This window comes from Arvicanthis niloticus, chromosome 13 (assembly GCF_011762505.2).
Source record: "Arvicanthis niloticus isolate mArvNil1 chromosome 13, mArvNil1.pat.X, whole genome shotgun sequence".
Lineage (NCBI taxonomy): Eukaryota > Metazoa > Chordata > Mammalia > Rodentia > Muridae > Arvicanthis > Arvicanthis niloticus.
Window position 1 is genome coordinate 14,919,373 of NC_047670.1, and position 18,139 is coordinate 14,937,511.

General features: G+C 37.3%; 1 protein-coding gene across 5 annotated transcripts in view; it reads left to right on the forward strand.

Moving 5' to 3' along the window:
- Nucleotides 1–18,139, forward strand: part of Vps13b (vacuolar protein sorting 13 homolog B) — a 567,993-nt gene that overhangs the window by 375,557 nt on the left and 174,297 nt on the right. For all 5 annotated transcript variants that reach the window (XM_076911259.1, XM_034516325.2, XM_076911256.1 and 2 more), the window contains one exon: nt 9,777–10,464. In XM_076911259.1, coding sequence (XP_076767374.1) covers nt 9,777–10,464 — 688 coding nt within the window. The remainder of the gene's footprint in view (nt 1–9,776; nt 10,465–18,139) is intronic.

Below are 18,139 nucleotides of genomic sequence, written 5' to 3' on the forward strand. Positions count from 1 at the left end.
CATAGGCAGTGGTCTGCCGTAGCCATAGTCTCTTATTATCCGCTGTCTTTTACATGTAATTACCATGTTTTCTTGAATATTGTCTTGTGATTAGTTTGCTTAGAAAGTTTTTGTAGTTCTTGCAGAACAGCATTTGCCAAACAGTAGTACACATGAAAGTTGCTGGTACTTATCAGTGGGCTCCAGCTTTAACTCAGTTGTTTGACTTGAGGCCGTAGAATAAATAAGTGCCCTGGAGCTTGCTGGATGGCATACTCAAGAGGCCCTGTTTTAAGCCTGAGTGGCATCAAAGAAAGAGTTGACATTTTTAAACCTGTCACTTAGGGTCTTTCTGGGTACTGCCTTTCCAATTTTGTCTTCCATTATTCTCACATTTCCTTTATATCTATGCAGAAAACTACCTTCTTAAAGTGACTGAAAGTTGTAACTCTCAAAATACACTACAGTGTGAAATTTCTTGGTGATCTAAATCAAGCTGAGTTGAGCTATTTTTAGAATTTTTTACCTGTTTCACATACAATACCAAGTATGTGGAAGATCATAGTGCTAATTTCCATGGAAAAGCAAAGGAGAAGCAGGACCATTTTCTAATGGTATAGAATTGGCAGTAATGGCGTAGAAATGCTCTCTCCTCTTGGTCACTTTTCATTTGAGGACTTTTACAGTATTATTTTCAAAATATTAATAACAAATGACAGAAGAACATAGTTCAGTTTGCTGCCTAATGCTGTCAAACATAGTTCAGCCTTAGTTCAGTTTGCATTTGATCTGCTTTAGGAAGTTAGACAGTAGCCAGGGAAGTTTGCAAATGAGCCTTAGTTTTGCAATTACTTGGTGGATTTCCGCATGTCAGCAAGATAACAAAACACTGAGGGTGGAGCTACTTTAAAGAAATTGGAGTTAGTAACAAAAGTCAATTTGCTATTTTGCTAAGTAACTATATTCTGTCAGGCAGTGATAACTAGCTACTAGGTAGAATTAACTGTAAATATGCTCAACTTAGCCTGCATACTGGAAATTAGTTTTAAAGCATTCTAATTTTTTGCTTCATTTCCATGAATTCTGTAATTTCTTTGAAAATGATATGGGATTCATCTCATAATCAAGTAAGAGCTCATGTACACCTCATCAGTAGATGTTTACTCAAGGTCAGCTACAGTTTTGTGAAGTTCAGTTGTAAGGCAGAAGAAGCCCATTGGAATATTTAATGACCAGTAGTATACATTGCTCCAGAAACTAATCACATATTTTTGTTTGATCCTACAGAGGGAGCATAGGCTCAGGAAACTTCATCTGCTTCAGGGTTAGGGCCGACTCCATCTTAAAGCAGGTTTCTGAGAGTGGCTGATGTGATGCAGTTGTTTCTAGTAAAATCAGACCAGCTCTGAAGAGCCAGTCTAAGTCCGTCTCTGAGGAAGTCTATGAGAAACAGACGCCAGCTCAGACACCATTGTAAAGCCTGATCTAATGAGCACTTGCAGCCGGCTTAATCCTATTGCAGATCTGTAAGCAGCCATGGGACAAAATGGTTTCCACATTGACATCAGTGGAAGGAGCTTTAGATTTTATCAGCAAAAGGAATACATACCTTATACACACAGTAGCCACTTTTAAAGAATTAACATCATGATCCTTTCTAAGCCAGGTTTTTCCTAATGCAAACCTGGATTAAGGTGCCCAGAATCTGTTGTTTTGTTTTCTTAAAACCTGAGTTCATTAAAAAACCAAAACTGGTCAAACTTAAAACTCTGAATATAATATAAAGACTGACCAATCTACTCTGATTCATTATGCATGTAAGAAGCATGTAAATACATCTGGAGAGGCAATGAGAACTCACCCTGAGTTCAGACCCTGCAAAGTTTTTCTCGGTACTAATTTATTTTCATAAGCTTAGGGATTCCTCAAAGTGAGTTTAGGCTGTGAAAGCTTATGAGTAAGGAAACTAGCGTAAAAAGGTAAATGTTGAGTGACCTGTACCCCGTGAGTGGGTTATTAAGCCCCACCCCCTTTTTCTTCTTTCTAGTCTACCATCTTGAAACACCAATAATGATCTAAGTGTTATAGCTCATTAACACTAGGCCCAGCTCTTTTCCTAGTTTACAATTTAGATTAGACCACACATTGCAATAAAACTCAACCTTGACTGAGCTACCTCTGTACTGCAGTTAGTGCAACAGTGTCGTGAACTGTGAAGATGTGAATGGACACTTAGCAGGCAGGCGTGGTCAGTAACACTACAGAGACCTGAGCTGTTCATCTCTTGTATACTGTGTGTCTGTTCAGTATGATGAGTATCCTTTGTTCTGCTTTTTTTGAATACTTGGCTCATTGTTGACAAAAACTTGTCATTGATGGGATAGTTACATTGTATGGGATGTTGTATAACATCTGGTTTGGAGAAAATAAAGCATTAAAAATTTTAGTTTTGGCCAGTGGTGGTGCACACCTTTAATCCCAGCACTTGGGAGGAGGCAGAGGCAGGCAGATTTCTGAGTTCCAGGCCAGCCTGGTCTACAGAGTGAGTTCCAGGACAGCCAGGGGTACACAGGGAAACCCTGTCTTGAAAAACAAAAAGCAAAAACAAAAACAAAAAAATTTTAGTTTTATTGTACTCTATGATATTCAAGTTTATACATTGATTCTTTATTAAGTTTCAGTTTTGTTGTAGTTGAAGTCTCTTGTAGCCCATAGGCTGGCCTGGAACTCCCTAAAAAGACCAAGGATGGCCTAGAATCCATTCTCTTGCCGTTAGTTCCAAGTGCTGTGATTACAGCATGCACCACCATCACATGCCTAAGTTTACTTTAAATTAAAAAATACCATTGACTGGACTCACTGAAGGAAGCTTTTTACACCAAAGTCCAACTGTTCTATGTTTTTTAAAATATTACCTACCATATCACTGAGCTGAAATAGTAATTTCTCAAAATATTTTTCAGAGCTATAATACTGAAAAATTAGAAGTATAAAAGTAAACTCTTGTTTCTTGATAAAATTAATACAATTTGCTATTTACGTAAAGTTTCCAAGTGGATGATCTTCATATTAAAGTCCAGTAACTGTCTCTCCCAGCCCCAGCATGCCATACTGTTCTATAAATATTTAGATAGGGGAGCACATGATTGTTTCCAACTTTATAAATACTCTCATTTGTATCATTTGTAATTTCAGTGTGCTTTAACCACTCCTCCTTTTAACTGTATTTGATTTGGTAAGGCAGACATTATGTTTACTTGTTTGAAAGCACTGCTAAGTTTTAGTCGGGGCAGTAAAATTAGGATACATGTCACAGTAATACACAGATGTGATTGAAACTTTGATTCTGTGGTTTTACACTTGACTTTTTATAATTTATAAGATGTGGAAAATGAACTCATAATTGGAAAAAGCTATTTTGATTCAGGTCAAAGTCTGATTGTTGACTGCTGAAGGAAGTGTCAGTGCTGTGTCACACATCCTTGGTTACCAAAGGCGATCACAGGCGTGTGCTCCTGTACTTGGCTAAGTCTGTAGACATGCTTCTGCTTGCTGTATAGTGACCATTAAACACAGAAATGTAGTGCAGTTGAAATAGAAGCTACATTGCCCCTCATTGTCATCAGAGCAAAAATATAGTCCTTGCCAGTACTCAAGAGTTTGCCTTCTACACATTTCCTGTTGTAAGATATTTGAACATATATTTATAGCACATGTATTCAAGGGTGGGGGGTTGGATTGAATTTCAGTTTTGTGTGTGTGTGTGTGTGAAACAGGGTCTCATTTTCCATCCTGGCCAAAAACTGGTAATGCTCCTAATCACCCACCTCCTAAATGTCACGAAGGCATTAGTGTCCCACCACACCTGGCTAGGGCTGATTTTCAATGTGATTATAAAAATGTTCATATGACCTAACAAGAAGCTTCAACCTTGCTTATCTTTTTCTATTCCCAAGTGCCACGGAAAAGCATCTAATTAAAATAAGGAGAAATGACTGTACTTCATTGTTTAATGTTGTCCCTTTACCCAATGTGGTTTTCGTTGCTTCTGAATCACTGAAGCTCAGCAGACTGCAGGTTGAACTAGTAAATCTCTTATACTAAGAAGACGTAGCTCCAGTCCTCTCACTTAAACTCCAGCTCTCAGCACATCTGTGGTGCTAGCTGTCTGTGTACTCAGTGCTGTGAATGGGTAGGAAAATTCACTGGAGTCATCTAAGAAGTAAACGATCAGTGTGACAAGCTTTTGTAGCTATTGAAAACCTTCTGTTGAAACCCACTGATAGTGAAACTGTAGAACTCCTGTGATTTAAGTTCCATCTGGTTGTGCTCAGGGCTTTAAAGCTGTTATCTCCACGTAAAATTTCAGAGTCCTATACTTTTTTTTTTTCACCAAACTATCCATTTTTAAGCCACAAATATTTTCCCATCTCTTTCAGATTTTATCTAAAAGTATATTTTAACAGTATTTTAAAAGTTTTTAAACAATAACAATTTATCTTGATGGATGGCATGCTGTGTTTTTTTTTTTTTTCATTTTATTTTAATTACTCATTGTGGAACCAAATTCCCTTTTGTTTTAGTCTTTGGAATATTGTTTAATTATTGTTATCATGCCAGATATCTTAAAGGTTATTTTACCAATACAGTTTCATTTAACATAACCCATATGGAATCAATAGTCTCGTTTCCTAAAGTGAATGCTTGGAAAACCTTACATTCATATGTTAAGAGTACACATCCTTTCCTCATTAGTTGGAAAGTACAGGGATTTTGGCACAGGTTCTGTGTGGAAGCATTGTGCAGCTTTTATATGGATTTTGTTTTTAGCCTTTGATGACACTGTTTAGAATAGGAAGTATCTAATAAGTAAAGCATTTTGTCTCAAGTGCTGCCAGTGTGTTTAATATATGCCTGGAGGTCTGAAACATTATCTTCTCCACTACAGTAATATGCATTTAATTCTCTGAAAGCAGAAGGTCGAACTTTTAAAAGGGACACAAAGTACATTTCAAACAGAATAATTGAAAGCATCTGGAGCAGGGGACCAGAGTTATGTACAGTTGGTTTAATCATGATCATGTTAGTGCACACCAGTAGCTAATTAAGGAAAACTTTTATTGTCCATTTTAAATAAGTTTGGGAAGGAGTGGAGGAGCTGATGAGGCTGGCCTGCCCAGAGATGCACACTGCACTCCCCCACAGCACACAGGAATGATGAAAGGTTAGCCTCAAACTGATTACACTGTCAACTTTTTGTTTTTTCAGATGAATGGTAAATTTGGTGATACCCAACACATACAATGAATCATAAAATAGTCCTAACAGTGGGCCAGATCTTCCTCAACAGGATGAATAAATCCACAGTGAGATGGAGACAAACTGTTGGATTTTCAAACATGTCTCAATATCCACCTTATTGTGGTGCAAAAATAATTTGCATGCTTACAAAAATAGAAAATCAAGCATTTAACTAGAGTTCCCATTTAAGGAGTAGTTTCTAATACTGAGAAATTTTTTTTTTGACTCTTTTTTTTTTTTCAGTGAGAGCCAGTCTTTTATCTCCAGGTCACTGATTTAAATTCCATTCTGGTCAGTAGTGAGCAGAATTAGCTACCTTGTGAGTTCTGTTACGTAAGCCATGTGTCCTGAGCAGATAGCGGCCACCTTGACCCCGCCATTTACTTATATCTCAAGACTTGAGTGATGTGTGTTGGAGCCTGATGTTTAATTCTCCATGCAGACTGGACACTAACTTTAGGGGATGGGTGTTGTGTGTGCTCTCATGGTAACACCTATAGAAATATAGGTGTTAATATGCTTGTTCTAGGGGAGACAGGATTTTAAACATAAATCTATAAGCCAGAAACAAATTCTGCATGCATGAAAACTGCATATTTTTAGGTATTAATCAGTGGCTGACTTTCCTGATTGAGAGAACAAAAACAGCTTATAAAGCGAGTGAGAACTCTCAGTAGGGATTTGTCATAGAACACAACCAACAGATTCACTTAAACTATGGGAAAAAATCAGTTTATAATGCCCCCAAATATAGTCAACAATCCTGGATTACTTAAGGACTTAATTATATGACGAGTTGGCAATGTATTTGGAGGTATATTTGAAATTTTGACAGAATGACACAGACATTTAAAACTTAAGCTGTTACCTTGAGAGCAAGTGACCATTTTAACTTAGTTCCTAAAGTAAGTCGTTTGTTCATGCATTCCAAGAATACTAAAAAGTTCTTTTCTTTTACTTATAGACTATCAGCTTTCTCCTCATGACCCTATTGAAAAACCTCCTTTGCCTCAGTTGGTAACAATACTCTTGCCTCAAAAGATGACAGCATTTAGGAAAGACGGTGTACATAGTATGCTCTGTAACAAGCAATAAGCACACCTCTTATTCTGCCTCGTCACAACACTGAAGCAGAATATAGTATGAGAAATTAAATTGTGTGGAAGGGAGAAAGCTGAGCAGCACCCAGAAGGATTGCAGACAGCTCTATAAAGGAGGGAATTGTTTTATCACGGATAAAGCGTTTTATTCTTGTTTTCATTACATCACCTTATTCAGTGATGTATTAGCCATGCATATGAATGCTCCAGTTTAAAGAGGTCCATCCAGACTCACAATATGGAGGATGCATAGCCCCAGAGGCTTCATGAATTGAGTCTGTGAAAGAAGACTTCAAAAAGTCTTCAAAAACATGGGAAGTCTTCAAAAACATGTATCTGCATCTTGACAATCAATAACTCAGCCTGCTATGTGATTTGTTTTCAATTACTAGTATAGGAAGAACAATTTTCACTGCACATTTAAGAATCATCCTCTTTGTTGAGGACATATTCCTGTTTATACAATGATAGAAATTATTCCATCTGGGAGATATTCACCTGATAAAAGCTACAGACCTTTAGCACTTGCCTAGTTTGGAGAATTTTCTCTATGCCAGGCAGTGCTACTTTCTAAGATAGGCTGCATTTTCAAATGCCAGTACCAACACTGTGAGGAATAATTAACATGTTTTATGAATATCCGTACAAAGGTTTACGGTTGCCCAAAATATAGGACTTGGTCTCAGGTTTGTCTGGCTCCAAGATCTATATATAGCTGTGCATCAATATAACTTATCTGTAGGAATATTCTGAGAAGTATGTACCATTAAACACTCTCCTCATATGAGTATGAATATATATCAGGCTAGATGGTATAGCCTGCTGAACATGTAGTATGTGTGTGTATGTGTGTGTTTTATATCCCATTGTTTTGGGGCCATGATTAACCAAAAATCATCATAAAAAAATACAATCAAGAAAGATAGTGAATACAACCTGTAAAAGGCCGTGGGTACAAAAGTGTATTGTTTACTGTAATTCTGTTTTAAGCATCAGTCAGTATACACTAAAATAAAGATACAGGGCAAACATAAGGGTTCTGTCCCTTGAAAACCTCCATGCATCCACACAGCCATCTACTAGTCACACTCTTGGAGTCACTGTTAATTGATTCAGCAGCCTGTCCAAAGAGGAACCAGTGACTTGGAGCTAGATCCATCTCTCACTTAATTGTACCCCAGCCTTCCTTGCTTCTAAGTTGTCACCACAGGAAACAGTGAAAATAGTGGCATTGTTACATAATCATGCATTGTGTAGTGTGTGGCATAGTTGTGTGTACTATACTCTACCTTTATGTGATGGCAGTACAATAGACTTCTTTACATTCATGTCACATAAATGTGAGAAATCCATTGTTAGGTGACATTAGCATAACCAGGACATCAAGGTAGAACAGGACATTTTCAGTCCCATAATTTAGTGGAAACTCTGGTGCATATGCAGCCCACCGTCTAACAATATGTTCTAGTAATACCTGATATTAATACCACAGTTTAGTATGATAGAACTTTATATTTTAGTATGATATAATTTATGCTGTAGTAGAATTGTGTGAAGGACTAAGATACCAAGAAGAGAACGTTTTGATGGATGACTCTTAGCCTGCTCTGGCCAGCTCAGTGAGGTGCTGTGGTCAGACAAGAGCATGGTTTGGACAGTCTGACTTCAGGACAAGGGCACAGTTTGGATAGAGACTTCAGAAAGCATGGCACCCTCTAAGAGTAGGATTGCACTGCTTTGTTTCAAATAGGTAATGTCTTTGTGTTTCTCAGTACTGTAGATTCAAGAGAAATACCGTGGAAATCTTCATAAGTGCTTCCTCATTATCTTTGATTATTAAGTTGTTTAATATTTCATAGTGTGTGTCTTTGTGAGTCAGCTTACAACAATTTGTAGCATTTGGCAAAATATTTTTAACTAGTCAAATTAGAATATAATAACTGATAAATACACTTAGGAGTGACACTGTGCTTTAAGAATCTTTCTCCATTCCAAGTTGTCTTGAATCCTAGTGCAGTCCTTTGGAAAGGTGTTTGGAAAGACTCAATAACTTAACAGAAATTTAGTCATAACATTAAATGAGATGCTGTGCAGCTTTTTATAGGTTCTTTTAAAATAGTACAGGAGGTAAGCGAAACACGAACAAAGACTGACTGTGTGACTGTGTGTTTGAGGCCAGCGTGGCTGCACAGAGAGCTCACAGCAAGTGTGTGCTACATAACAAGATCTTGCCAAAGAAAGAAATCAACGTACAAGGATAATACTTTGTCTGGAAATGGGCTTCATGTTTTTCTCTTTAATGATTGTAACCACAAAGGGGTCTGAGTAAAGGGAAGAAAAAACAGAAAGTGAATCTGTTAAATCACCCTGTTGGTGATACTTGTTAATGCAGTGGAAGTAGGGAAAATTTGTTCTCCTCATGTAGTGTTGCAGATTCCCATGTTTATATGGATTAGTCTGTATACTTCAACGAAAAGTAAATGAATGTCCAGTACCAGCTAAGTAGGAGATCCCAGGAGAAGAGGAAGGTTTCAGAGGGACTTTACCCATCTGCTGCCACCAAAGACCTTTCTTTTCCACATGGAGGCGTTGATGGAAAGTCCACCCTCAGAAGCTTTCTTAGCTGGAGTGCTGACTTGATGACTCGCCTTCACCCTCCTCCAAGTCCTGTCAGAAAAGGAAAAATTCATATCTTTTTCAATGTCATCCACACATTTAATTTGACAGTCTTTGCCCTCAAAGTCTGAACTTCTTATATTTTCCCTCTTTTTAAAAGCTATACAAAATTCTATAAACCAGTTTTATAGTAAGGATGAAATACACAGTATAACCTGCACCCACGTGGAATCAGTGTCTATCTGTGGTGACCCTGGTTGGTAGCTAGAGTCATTTATTGCATTATTTGGGGGGTTATTGTAAGACTACTAAAGTAATTACTTGGAGAAACGTTTTTAATGACTGATTTTTTTTTATTAGTACAAAGTGAGAAATACACTCCGAAGTACATTTTGATGAAGGAATTGCACATTTGATATTTGTTCTCAAGAATTTCTTAGCATGGTGTCAGGCATGTAGTCTCAGCTGATAGGAGACTGAGCCCTAAGGATTGCTGTGTATTTCAGACCAGTCTGGAAAACAGAAGAGTTTCAGGCTAGCCCAGGCTACGGATTTTCAAGCTAGCCCAGGCTACGGAGCCAGAACTGGTCTCAAAAAAAAGGAAAATGAGGCAATTTTTTTTCTTGAAAATGGGCATCCACTTCATTTGTATGATTATGGGTTTAAGTTATACTAAACTCATTTTAAGTTCTTTTAAACAGCATGTTTATATAGCATTGTTCATGTAGTGACAGTTGATGCATAACTACTTTGACATATTTGCTTTTTCTTTCCTTATAGATCTCTAAACAAGAACAGAAGACAGTAGATACATTTGATGGAGGCATAGCCGAAACCTCTTCCCGATACAGTGGTGCTCAGGACAGTGGCATTGGCAGTGACAGCGTTAAAATCCGCATTGTTCAAATAGAGCAGTACAGTGGTGCCAGTCAGCACCGCATTGCCCGTCCCTCTCACCAGTCATCAATTGTGAAAAATCTTAATTTCATTCCCTTCGACATATTTATTACTGCAAGTAGGATCTCCCTAATGACCTATTCCTCAGTGGCCTCACCCAAAATCAAATTACCAGAACAGAAGGAAGATGGGAAAACAGACAAGAGTTCTTTAAATCTCACAGAAGTTGATTCTGATATAGCTAAGCCTAACCATGCATGCATTTCCATGGTGACTGCTGAAGAGCCCTTAAGCGGTAGCACTTCTTTTTCTTCAGAGAAGAAAGTAAGGGTTCTCTCCCTTGAAAGCCTCCATGCATCCACACGGTCATCTGCCAGACAAGCCCTCGGAGTCACTGTTGTTCGGCAGCCTGGTCGAAGAGGAACCAGTGACTTAGAGCTAGACCTTTTTCTCCATTTAATTGTATCCCAACCTTCCTTGCTTCTGAGTTGTCACCACAGGAAACAGAGAATGGAAATATCCATCTTTGATGCTATGCTTAAAGGTGTAGCCTCTGACTACAAATGTACAGGTAAGATCCTTGAAATATATTTGAGTATAGCATTAAGTTTTTATTTCCAATTTCCAGATTTAGCAAACGAATACCAGCCGACAGCCCAGACATACCTTCTCTTCCCCCCAGAGGATGGTAAATAACATGCCTATAACTGAATTGAGTTTAAGAAAATGTTGGGAAAAATATATCAACATTTAACATTAGTATTCTTACCATGCCTGTGAACCATCTTTTTTCTCGGTAGTTGTATGAAACGAGCTCTGTCTTGGCTGTAGATGTACTTGTAGTTTGTAGTGTTTGGGAACCATAGCTGTTAGTAGTAATGGTAGACCATCCTCAATAGTGTAATTGTTCAAAAAATAGTGTAAGAAGCTTATTGTGGGGTTCATCTATTCATCTCACTAAAAAAAAAAAAAAAATTATGTACAATCAAAAAAATTATCAAAGTACAATACTTTAAAGATGTTTATACTTATTAATTATGTTTATTAATTATGTTTGTATAGATACAACAAAAGCAACTTGAGGGCAGGAAGGATTTTTAGCTCACTGTTTGACAGAATCCATACAATCCATCACAATGGCAACACACAAGGTGGCAGGCACTTCTTTATTTTTATTTTTCCCTTTCCCCTTTTTGTGTTTGTTTGAAACCCCACCCTAGTCTCTGGGATGGTGCCTCTCCTAGTCAAGGTAGAACTTCCCTTCTCAGGTAACTCTTTGTAAAGTCCTCACTTCAGAGACTTGAGCTGGCAGCTCATACTAGGCTCCTAAAAATATTCACCTGTAAGGAGCTTTTAAACCACTGGCAGTTTGAATCAGCCATGTTGATTTTTATACCATTGATATTGGCAAATGCTATCAGATGGTTCTGCTATTGTGAGAACCATTTCTTAACATTACCTGTAACTATTGCCTTCCCCTTCAGACATTCCCATTACTGACTGCCTATAATATAACAAGTACTTCAAGGCACTGGAGATGTTGCTAGTGTAGTTACGTGATTTGAGGACGTCTATCTACTTAGCTGATGCCTCTTCATGGTTCTGATTAGCATTGGTTGGAACTTGGTATCAGATCGGAAGAGTAAATCTTACTTCCCAGAACCTCCTTAAGGTCACTTAGCTATAATCTCTTATGTAAGTAGGTGTCTTTAATGGCTCTGCTAAGAGGTAATGGGAGAGACGGGAGAATAGGAGCTGCGGAAGAGCCAGTAAGAGCATCTATAGCCTCTTTCCAAACTTGCATTATAGATATGCCAAATAGCATCTCAGAAGATCATTCTCTTTGCTTAATTACTTCAGGCGTAACCTATGGTTATACTAAGTGTGTGTGTACATATACATGTGTGTATATGTAAATATATATAAATATATCTCATTGCACTGATGGCTGAGCTAATGTGTACAGTTGAGAACTGCTGCTGATGCTATTTTTCAAATATATGGAAATAGATTTGCCTTAATCTGTTTCACAAGTGTACTCCTAAATCATATGTCTGTGTCCTTGTGTCTAAATATATATTCAGCAAGGTTAGAAGAGCACAAAGAAAAGATACTCATTTGGATCATAGTATCTTCTTAGGTTAAAAGAATAAGGAAAAAACAAACTATTTCTTTTGCAGGGTGAGAGTGGATCATGGAACCCAGTTTGAGCAAACAAAGTTAAGGGAAAGGCATGAGCCTGTGTTAGAGTGGAGTGGCCTTCTGAGGAGACTCTCCTTCAGAGGAATCCTGTGGCTGCCTTCCCTGGGGATCTACTTAAACCCTTATATGATCCAAATATAGTAATTCTTGCTTATAACGAAGTATTACCAGTATAGTATGTGCTTTACATAGTCATATTATCTTAGAAATTAGTTTAGCACTTTGAGGAAATGTGTTAGAAAACCAAAAATGCAAGTTAAAAGAAAAAAAAACTATAACCGTCACTGAGTACACTGCCAAACACTGTCAAGAATTATACTGTTTAAAATATATTCTTTTATTTTACTGTGATAATTCAGTGAGGGATGCCCTGTTTCATATTACAAATGGAAAAACTAAGAAAATAAAGCTTAGAGAAGTAAGTTCCCTAAGTCACGACTGTATCAGGACACAGCTACAATTGAGAAGACAAAATTTATTCAACATCTGCATCTAGACTTCCTACCTTTAGGTGCCCTGAGGAGAGAACTGGGAAGCCACTATCTCCAGAAGACTTCCCTCTTTGCTCAGATTGTACAGATGGTTCCTTTCAGAGTTTTATTTAACTGGTGAATTTGTCTATTAAATGTGTCCAATGATGTGACTATATAAAATAGCATATCTTCATAGTGTGACAAACATGGCTTCACATGCCGGTGCTATTACAGGATGTAGAACTATCTGATAGGCCAATTGTGATGAAAAAATAATTATTGAATAATTCTAAGGAACTGATGGTAAAAATTCCTAGCATTAAGTCTAGTAAGGAGTAAGCCTGAGTAGATGTTTTCTATTACTGCTTTCACTGTTTCATCTATACTAGTCTGTGGAAGTCTTAGGACACTAATTTTATACATAAGAAAAAATGTGCATGGCTATTCTGTTAAAGTTCATAGGGATGGAAGGGGAGGGAAGAGTAAGGTGAGACTAGCTAGTTCTACTTTTGAGTCCTAAAGTCAAGCACTCCTTATTGTCTATAAGTTGGAAGAATAACATGGGTGGTCAAAATGAAACTAACCTTCTAAGAAAATGTAAAAGGAAAGTTCAAAAGCAACAGAAGTTAAAAACAGAAGAAGAAACAGATTGCGTTTTTCTATATTGCTCATATTTTTAGATATTTAAATTAATAGTTTATTAATGTAATAGCCAAGCAATAGCAAATTTGGCATGTATATGTATGTTGATTGGTTTTGTCAACTTACCTAGACATTCCTAGGAAGAGTGAATCTTGGTTGAGGAATTGCTTTCCTCAAGCAGGCCTTTGGGTGTGACTCTGGGGCATTTTCTTAATTGCTAATTAGATGAGAGGTTCTATCCTGCTGTGGATGGTGTCATCCCTGTGCAGGTTGGCCTTGAGTCGGGTAAGAAAACAATCCAGTAAACAGCACTCCTCCATGGCCTCTGCTTCTTTCCTGCCTATGAATTCCTGCCCTGACTGCCCTTCAGGATATACTAGCGGCTGGAATAAACTCTTTCCTCCCCAGGTTCCTGTTGGTCATGGTTATTTGCTACAACAGAAAGGCAAACTGGGATGAAACAAAATTATATTATCAAAGATCTTATTTAACTCATGATGTCACATTTAATTATTTTATTCATTATTTAGTGTTGAAAAAAAAAAAAAAAAAAAAAAAACCAACTCATGCCAAGGCACCTAGTCATCTTAAACAAAGGGTTCTAGAGTTCAAACTTATCACATTAAGTGTTGTAAGTCACTTGGTTCTTCACCTCACTCCTTGTCACAGCCTGGCTCTGGGGAGTCTAGAAATGGAGAGCTAATGTTAGATTATGAAGGTTTCACTCGGATGACATATTAAAGTCATCATTATGAAGACTTTGAACTCAAATACTAATAATGTATTGAACATTTATAGAATGTGCTGCTATATCTTAAAATAATTCTATTAAATGTATCACTGTAATATTTAAAATTGTTTACCTTCCTGTTTATGTAGTCAAGTCCCCTTAATACTAGATCTTCTCTCCCTTCCTATGTGCTTTTATTTCATACTCAGACCATCCTAGAATAGTTACTCATGCATCTTGAGCTCCTGCCGTTTATCAATCAAATGCAGATGCTTGGGAACCCGTAATAAGGGAGACCCAGTTTCTGCCTCCAAGCATTTCGCTCTGTTTAATGACTGTACTTAGTATTCCTAATAAAGATTTAGAAACTATAGGTCTTCACGCAGTGAGGTATGCTAGGAGGCACTTAAATGACCTCAGTAAAACCCGAACTTGTACTTCTCGAGAGACAGTTTAGAAAAGCTCTGCCAAATGGCCTAATGCAGAGAACTGCTTAATTTTATTAGTGGTAGATTCAGCTTCTCTTCTGCCCTCTATGGCTGGGGATGGTGGTGTATGCTTTTAATCCCAGTGCGACGCGCTACCTCGCGGGATAAGGAGAACGCCACACTCAGGAGTCTTCTGACAGCATTTATTGAACAGCTCTTCAAGATGGAGAAAAGGGGAAGGACGCCGAGCTCAGAAAGCCCGCTGCTTAAATAGAGCTTTGGGAGACATGCAGATCCCTCATTGGCTCAAATCTTTCATCCAATTGTCATACTTGGTTTTCTTGCCATGCGCAGGCACATTCTCAAGTAAAGCTTGAAGAACCAGGAAAAGCTTGAAGAACCAGGAAGCAGAAGCCGGCGCCATCTTATAATGACAAATATGGCTCCTCACATCCCAGCTCTTGGTAGGCAGAGGCAGGCGGCTCAGTTCGAGGCCAGCCTGGCCTACAGAGTGGAGTTACAGAATACCCAGGGCTACACAGGAAAATAAAAAAGGAGAAGAGGAGGAGAAGGAAGAAGAAGAGGAAGAGGAAGAAGAGGAGGAGGAGGAAGAAAACAGTGTGTATTTATTGCAGTCATGGTTTCTACAAATGTAATAAAATTTTTTTCTATAACTGTTTCTTCTTTATATGATTATCATGTGTTTGAACTTGGTTTCTTTGACTTTATTCATTTTTAGGTTCAATGAGCCTTTTAATGCTATATTGGGTTTTTGCTTTGCTTCTAGTACATATGAGGACTCGAAGACATCATTGTTCAAGTTTGTTTACACTGCTCTGTCTGCCACCGTGTTACTTTTAATTCTGTCCTACCTGGCTCTTAAGACTTTCTCATCCTACATTGACCCATATAATCAGAGTTTTTATTGACTTTTTTAGTTTTTGTTTCCCTGTTTGAAACTTATGTATTTCTATCCATTTCGAGTATGTGTGCCTTGGCCTTATGAAATATAATTGTAATAGCTACTTATACTCTTTTTTTTTTTTTTTTTTTTTTTTTTTTTTTTTTTTTTTTGAGACAGGGTTTCTCTGTATAGCCCTGGCTGTCCTGGAACTCACTCTGTAGACCAGGCTGGCCTCAAACTCAGAAATCCGCCTGCCTCTGCCTCCCAAGTGCTGGGATTAAAGGAGTGCGCCACCACTGCCCGGCACTACTTATACTCTTAAAAGCCTTTGTCACTGTCATGATAGCACAGCCACCAACTTTCTTCATACACACATGCACACACGCATACATGCAGATACACACACATGCACACACGTATACATGCAGATACATACACATGCACAAACGTGTACATGCAGATATGTACAGATACATGGGCTCTCAGGAGAAAGCTAGGAAAAGACAGAGAAGGCTACAAGTATCCTTCCCAGTTCCTGAAACCATAGATAAGGGCCTTAATTCCCAGGAGTTTATGTTGCCGTTTTGAATATCTCCTTCCCATTTCTGTTCAGGCAGCTCAAGGCTCACTCTCAAATAAAGTTATAAGAAAGAGAACAAAAGCAAAGACAAAACAAACTCAGGAACTCACCCCTCAGTAAGTCGTATCTGTGAGCTTGGCACCCGTCCTCATTTATGGGAGACAGTTTAGAGAGAGAGACAGAGAGACAGAGAGAGAATGAGAATGTTTAAAGTTATGAACAGGATGTGAGTTAGGTAGAAATGAATTCATTCTTTTATGAATAATACTAGAAATTCTGCAGTTTTAAAATAATATTTTGCAGTCCAGTAGCTAGGGCCTTGTGTTCTGAAAACCTTACTACATGATTTCCTGCGGAAGTCATAGGATACTATCTTTATATCTGTGACCATGGGTCACTTGAGCAGATGCTGATGAATAACTACTCCCAGGGAACTGTCGGCATCTGCCTAGATTCTCAGTGCCACACTCCAGCTGCTGCCAAGATATGCACAAGTAGCAGGGATGATTTCTCTAGTTCCTTAGAACTTGTTTTCATACAGATTCATATGAAACTGTCTTTGTTGTCAATCTACCCTCCACAGGATATATGACATGCATATTTGCATATAAACATATGTATAATGTATATATATACTTACATATATATATACATATACATAAAATATAAAATTTGTTAGATTCTAACCAGAATATGTGGCAAGTAAAATCTATTACCTAAGCACATTTAATTTATAACCTTAAAGTTAGATATAAATTATAACACTTATCATATTAATCATGTTATTAATAAAGAATAATTTCCAATTTGCATAACTTAGTGATCCCAAATTATACTATCATTAAATCATATGCAACACTATATTTTTATTTCCTTTCTCTAAAAACTGAAATGTTATATTTAAAGACTGATTTATTAGCTTGAGTTGATTTTTGATAATTAATAATAAACTTTAATTTTCAATATAGTTCAAATAAATAATATATTTGTAAGTTGCATTTTTAAAGATTTTACTTATTAAAATTATATATTGAGAGCCTTTTTTATGCTTTTTCTACCTGGAATAACCTCTCGCAGAAATGAGGTCTCTGCCAGTACTTTATTTGTAGCAGCTGTAGTATTGACAATTCTCATTTAAATGAAGATGTATGTAGTTGTTTTCAACATAATCATATTAGTTGTGTTTATAAATATTTTAAATGATATTTGTTTTGTTTAAGATAATGAAGTCCAGATTTTAAATTGCCTCATAACTTGACTATGTACCCTAAGGCAACTTCAAAATATCATTCTCCTTATTTGTTTGGGGATTTTGTTGTTTGCTTTTGAAGAAATGAGTGTGCCATCTGGTCCCTTGTGAATGAGTTCAGCCATTCTAAGGGAATTATACAACCCCGTACTTCCTTAGTTCACAGTCAGGCCAGGATCTTATTTCTCAGTAATATATGCTAAGACATAACAAGCCAAATGAAAACAGCTCTTTTGCTCACTCAGAATTTCTGTACTGATAATAACTTTTCAAGTATCAGATAGATTAAATAGAAAATTTAAAATTTATTGGAAAGTATCATACTGAGAAAAACCAAAGTATGTTAACACTTTGTTGGATGGCAATATCAAAGATACAATGTAAGTAGCACTGGATATTTTTCTGTAAAGTGCTGTACATACTAGGTAAGGTCCATCAAGAGACAGATATTGAATAGAGCCCAGAAGGAGCACTAGAATAAAGATAATCAATACTGAGTTCTAATCCCCACTCTGCTTGTTATAGCCATGTATGGCTATAAACAAATTAATCTTACTCTCTCTAAGATTCAGTTTCTCTGTCGATGACATGGGAGTGATACTGGGAACTGCTCCTTGGGGCTGTCAGGAGAAGCAGACAAGGTGTATATGCAGTCCTTAGTTGATTGTGTGGCACAGAGCTTAATACATGTTAATGCTATTGTGGCTGCTTTTATTATTTTTGTTATTACCTTTAAGTCTATTCAAATAATAACTGTAATTGGCTTTAAAATATTCATATGTCTCTGTGTCATTAAAACTATTGTGCAACATGAAATGTTTCAGTGACATCAGTTGGCTGGATTACCATTTCAATAGGACTGCAGAAAATGTGCCAAGGACATTTGAGTAAACCAAGAGTTGAAAAATCATAAACTAGTTTCTTACACCTCATAAATCATATCATGTTTTCATCGAGGCATTATGGCTTTATGAAAAGGATTGAATTACATCTGTCATTAGAATATAAGGTTGTTAATGTCCCTGGAAGGGCTTAAAA